Source organism: Notolepis coatsorum, assembly GCF_963971535.1.
Source record: "Notolepis coatsorum genome assembly, chromosome: 1".
Lineage (NCBI taxonomy): Eukaryota > Metazoa > Chordata > Actinopteri > Aulopiformes > Paralepididae > Notolepis > Notolepis coatsorum.
The window spans coordinates 313,144,818-313,151,012 of record NC_140165.1 but is presented as its reverse complement, the minus strand read 5'-3'; the positions used below and the strand labels follow the sequence as shown (position 1 = coordinate 313,151,012).

At 42.9% G+C, this 6,195-nt stretch overlaps 1 protein-coding gene across 1 annotated transcript in view; it reads left to right on the top strand.

Annotated features, from left to right (window-relative positions):
- Positions 1-5,342, top strand: part of LOC311226195 (uncharacterized protein) — a gene marked incomplete at both ends in the record, with an annotated part of 33,859 nt that extends 28,517 nt beyond the window's left edge. Inside the window, one exon of the mRNA XM_084311570.1 lies at positions 5,319-5,342. Within this exon, the coding sequence (XP_084167696.1) occupies positions 5,319-5,342 (24 nt within the window). The remainder of the gene's footprint in view (positions 1-5,318) is intronic.
- Between the last annotated feature and the right edge of the window lie 853 nt (positions 5,343-6,195).

The window sequence follows — 6,195 nt, the reverse complement described above, 5'->3', positions numbered from 1 at the left end:
AATATTCCAATGTACAGTTTTGCTTGTACAGTTGTACAGTGTCCCCCACCCCTCCTACCCGACCCCCCCCCCCCCCCCCCCCCCCCCCACCCCAAGGCGAAAGTCTTTCTCTGGTCTGCATCCCCTTAACAATTGTGTGTATTGAGCTGTACTGGTACTGTACCCATTCTGCAATCTGTTAATAAAATGTTCCAATCAAGAATGGAGTGATTGACAGTGTCAAAGGCCTTTTGTAGGTCCAGCATGATCTGTTAATACAATTTTCAATCAATCAATCAATCAATCAATCAATCAATCAATCAATCAAGACCCTCGTCGCGGGCACTGCATTCCGTTCTCAGAATGGATTTGACTCGAGAGAGAGAGAGATCATCAGCAGGCTATTATATGATATTCAGACTCTAGATCTATTTGCAGAGCCAGATGAGATGAGGCAACCTGTGCGATTTGCACGTACTGTATAGCTACAGGACAGTATGTGTGTATGCGCGCACTGCGGGAGGTGGCCAGAAGCGCGCAACTAGCCAACTACTATTATTACTACTATATTAATACAGTTTGATCCATCGCAAAGCGCTCCAGCGCTTGAATGTACAGTTTCTACGTCAAATGTATATACTCCCTTTTCTTGACTCCTTCTGTATCACAAACAGTAACTGTATTTGCAAATCTGGTATGTCATAAATGTATAGATGTAGCAGTACTGACTATCTGTATGTCATGTATGTCATATATGTCTATATGAATTGAAAATGGGGGACCCTGATGGAAACAAGACAAACATCTTTCTCAGGTCTGCATCCCCTTAACAATTGTATGTATTGAGCCGTACTGTATTGTACCCATTCTGCAATCTGTTAAATAAAGTTTTCATTCATTCATTCAATACGGCCGGGGGATCCGCTCTATACTAATGCAGACCCACGGCTCTCGTATTATAATGAGCCCGCGAGGGCGTGTTATTATTAGAGTTAATAATATTGTATATTGTTTACACTGCCTTTTTATTCCATTTTTACTTCTCCACTGTACTATAATTATGTGACCTGTACCTCTATGTCTTCTACTACCTGTACCTCCCCTCCCCCCGGCCCTCCCCCATGCTGCTGATTTTATATTATTTTATGAATACAACGTTTAATGTTCGCTTAGCTAACGTAGAGAAACGTCAGACGTAATTCGAGATACGCCAGACGTACTTCGAGATATTTCCGCATAGTCCTGCCACAGGACTATTACGTCAGACGTACTTCGAGATACTTCCACATTAGTCCTGTGGCCGCCGGAAGTACCAATCTGGACCTCGAGGCTCCGAGTCTGCAGCTCGACCCTACTCGATAAACTAGGTGTTAGGTAGTTTGCAGGCTGTTGGACCCGGAAATGGGCAAAGACACAGCTCGTCACGCCATTGGGCACACATGTCAGTGGCCAATCAGAGAGCGTCTCCGCAAAATGCGGCTAGGTTTAAAAATAACTCATGACAACGAGGTCCTCTTTACCTCTTTAGGCTATGTGTTCACTAAACCATTAGTAGGAGGTCTGCACCTGGACACACTCGATTAGTTGGCGGATAAGTTGGCCAAAAAAGCTTGTGAACTTCCTCGAGTTGCAATGAATATACAGAGTAGTAAGGCTGAAATCCAAAGTATAGTCAAACTAAAGGAAAAATGGAAAGTCATGTGGGATAATGAGAGGTTAGGGAGATGGTTTTATGGGGTGCAAAAAACGGTGGGTTGGAGTAGGGCTACTAGTAGAAACAAGCAAGAAGAGGACGTGTTTACAAGAATGAGGTTGGGACATACAGGGTTGAACAGTACGTTAGTAAAGTTAAAAAAGCATATTGATGGACAATGTGAGTGCAGTGTTAGTCAAGAAACAGTAGAACATGTTGTAGGGAAAAATATAGTACTTAAAATAGCTGACATTGCAAGAAATTTCTGGTGAAGTTTGTATGGAGAGTTATTTTATTTTTTTGAGAACGGGTTTATTTTATAGGATTTAGAACATCCAGATCCACACTCCTTATCAGTAGATGGCGGTAATGCTCATCGAAAGTGATAATAAAATAGAAAAGAAGAAGAACAAGACTCACTTGATTCAGCGCCACATGCTAACGTTACGCCCTGCTGAACGGCTCTGCATTTTTTTGGTCTGAGGTAAGTAGCTAAAACGATCAATAGGGTCCAGCTGCATCCCCGGAGAAATCCGCTCACTGGCAACTTCCGCCAGCCACAGGACGCGTATGCCGCTGACAGGACATGCGCGCTGATTGGCGGAAAGTACGGAAGTATCTCGAAGTACGTCTGCGCTGACTTGTAGAGAGTGATTGATTGAAAACTTTATTAACAGATTGCAGAATGGGTACAATACGGTTGGAGAGTTCCTTGTTCCGTTATCAACATGAGAGGGGGGGGGGGGGGGGGGTGGGGGGGGGCGAAGTTACCGAACGTGTTGTCATTTAGCCAAGGACTTTCAAAATTGCGAGAGTGACCCCTCTACACAAAAAGGGCAGCAAATTAGACCCAGGCAACTACCGCCCCTGTTTCTATTCTTACCTCCATCTCGAAAGTCATGGAGAAAATAGTCTACGAACAGGTCGAAAAGTACCTGGCGGAAAAAAAACCTAATCTACGAATTCCAATCTGGCTTCAGAACGTCCCACTCCACTGACACATGCCTCCTCTATATGAACGACCACATCAAACAAGAGGTGGACGGCTGGCAAATACTGCGGCATGGTCATTGCTGGACTCTACAAAAGGGCCTTCGACACTGTCAATCACTCCATTCTAATGGACAAGCTAAAAGCAATTGGTTTTGATAGCCTATCAGTGAGCTGGATGCAATCCTACCTGGAGGGGAGAGAACAGATGGTAGAGGTAAACGGTACTCTATCCCCCCCCCTCACAGTGAGCTGTGGTGTTCCACAAGGAAGCATACTAGGACCCGCTACTCTTCCTAATTTATGCAAATGACATGTCGTCAGCCTGTCGACTGCAACTTGTTCCTGTTTGCGGACGACTCAGCCCTGCTGGTCTCTGACAAGAACAAATTGCAGGTTGAAAAAAACCCTCAGCACGGAACCTAGGCAAAATCTGCATATGGCTCGCTGATAACAAACTATCATTACACATGGGCAAAACAGAGTCCATTCTCTTCGGTTCAAATAACAAACTCAGCAAGACCGACGGATTCTCAGTTACAGTGGGTGACAATATTGTCACAAGGAAAGACGAAAATTACCTACCTGGGTTCCATCCTAGAGGCAAATCTTTCCTGTGACAAAATGGCATCCAATGTAATAAAAAAAGTCAACCAACGAACTAGATTCTTGTACCGGATCTCCTCTCTGGTAAACAAGAATACCCTGAAGACTCTGGCAGGAGCACTCATTCAAGGGTACTATGACTATGCGTGCACCTCATGGTACCAAAGCACCTCAAAGGCGCTTAAAACAAAATTACAAACATCACAAAACAAACTGGTCAGACTACTACTTGACCTGAACCCCAGAACCCACCTCACCCCTGCCCACTTTGCCAACCTAGGATGGCTTAGAGTAGACGACAGAGTACAGCAACTTGCAATGGGCCTGGTCTACAAGATACACTATACGACCGGGGTGCCCATGTACATGTCAAAATACTTCCCAAAGGTCAGTGAATACCACAACCACTACACCAGAGGAAGCTCAACAAATCATGTTAAACCCAGATTCGGCTCAAACAAGGGACTAAACACGTTTCGCAATTATGCCACAACAATGTGGAACGCCCTACCCAAAGCTGTAAAGGAATGTGAATCCCTGCCCACATTCAAAACCGCCCTTAAAGAGCACCTACGGGAGGCTGCAATTCGAAACTGGCCACCGTAAATGCCCAAAACCCCCACCACCTCCTAATAGACAGTCTCCTCCCCACCGCATGTATATTTTCCCTCCCCGCCGTATGTATATTTCCCTCCCACCCACCCACCCCCTCCTAATGTACAGTCCCCTCCCCATCATATGTATATACTCTGTCAGGATCTAGGGGTAACAGTACTGTATATTTGAATACCGCCTATGTCACAAATGTATCAGTACTAAATACCTATATGTCCCTATGCCATAAATGTCATGTATGTTGTGTATGTCATAAATGTCTATATGAATTGAAAATGGGGGACCCTGATGGAAACAAGACAAACGTCTTTCTCAGGTCTGCATCCCCTTAACAATTGTATGTATTGAGCCGTACTGTATTGTACCCATTCTGCAATCTGTTAAATAAAGTTTTCATTCATTCATTCATTGTAGAGAGTGATTGATTGAAAACTTTAACAGATTGCAGAATGGGTACAATACGGTTGGAGAGTTCCTTGTTCCATTATCAACACGAACGTATATCCATCAGGTAGGAATATCTTGTATTGATCAGGTATTACATGGGGGACCCTGATGTAAACAAGACGAAAGTCTTTCTCTGGTCTGCATCCCCCTTAACAATTGTATGTACTGAGCTGTACTGTACTGTACCCATTCTGCAATCTGTTAATAAACTTTTCAATCAATCAATCAAACAAATCATATGCGCATGAAATAAACTAAAATGTTAAAACCCATTTAGACTGTTTCTCATTCCTCTACTGTCTATACTCTGCTCCTGTGTTGTAACCCAACCCCCTCCAATGTACAGTAAATGACCAAGTATGGTTGTCAATATTCCAATGTACAGTTTTGCTTGTACAGTGTCCCCTACCCAACCCCCCCCCCCCACCCAACCACCTCCAATGTACAGTCCCCCCCACCTACCCAACCTCCTCCAATGTACAGTTTCTACGTCAAATGTATATACTCTCTGAAAATGGGGGACCCTGATGTAAACAAGACGAAAGTCTTTCTCTGGTCTGCATCCCCTTAACAATTGTATGTATTGAGCTGTACTGTACTGTACCCATTCTGCAATCTGTTAATAAACTTTTCAATGAATCAATCAGACAGCGTTTGCTCTGTACCTACCTGTATTCCAATAATGGATTCGTCCATACCTGAGATCCATAGATGTCCCTAGATAAGAGGTTAATGGTGTTACCCAGTGTCTCAAAATACTGAGGATAAGGTGTAACAAATACAAACATAGTTCAGTTATTGGGTTGTAATGCTAAAATGCGTTTCAAATCTAATGGCATTACATAACTATTTACAGCTTTTAGGTAACACAAGTGTTATTGATCTAAGCGATAGTTATTTCAACATGTAAATGCAATAATAAACTGCAGAAGAAATCAGTCGACAGTGTTTTTAGCAATTTGTAAAACATCTTTTATTTCCATTGCAGAGAACCAGTCCCATGGCCAAATGATGGTTGAAGGCGTTATCTAGAAGAAAGCACAAACATAATGTCTGTTTAAGCCAGTACAGCTCTTGTGCATTAATCTCTTCAAATAAGGGACAATAATAGGACAAGTAATATTTCTGTTGCACACAAGAAATTGGCCGCTCATCACCACAGATCAAACTGAGGTTGAGAAAGGGCAGGGACATCTCCACATTCTTAAAAGGTTATCATAAATCTGAAGTGGACCCAACACACAACTTGGCACGCATAACAACATGGCCTAAGCTGATATTCAAACCTATGATTGTGAAGGAAGTAGGCAAAAGCACTACCTACCAAATGTGCCATGGTCTCCCTTCCTCCTTCATTTGTTTGTTTTTATCCTCCGGTCAAATTCCTCCACCTCACTGAAACAATACAAAAAGACAACATAATACATTTTATTTATGTAGCACTTTATTAGAAGTCATCTCGAATTGCTTCACAAAAGATACATGCATAATATAATAATGAATACAATACATACATAATTATATAATATTAGTAATAAATAGAAAAATACAAAATTATCATAGAATTAGCCAGTGCCAGGTGTTCAGCTTTCTGTTGTACACAACCATCACACGTTCAAGGCGGCTGTAATAAGCCACCGACGGCTCATACACAGACACACAAAGGTCGGGCAACATCAGAGAGGTGGAGACGGTAAAAGGGATGTTCCCTCTCCCTGGCTTGACTTTTACGCCTCAGACACTCCTTCTTCTTGTCTGCCCCAAACCACCTCTTATTGACCATGTCCTCCAAAACATCCTCTCTAAGGTTAGTTACATTTGCGTTGGAAGAGCAGTAATCAATTGATTTGAGATGGATGCATCTG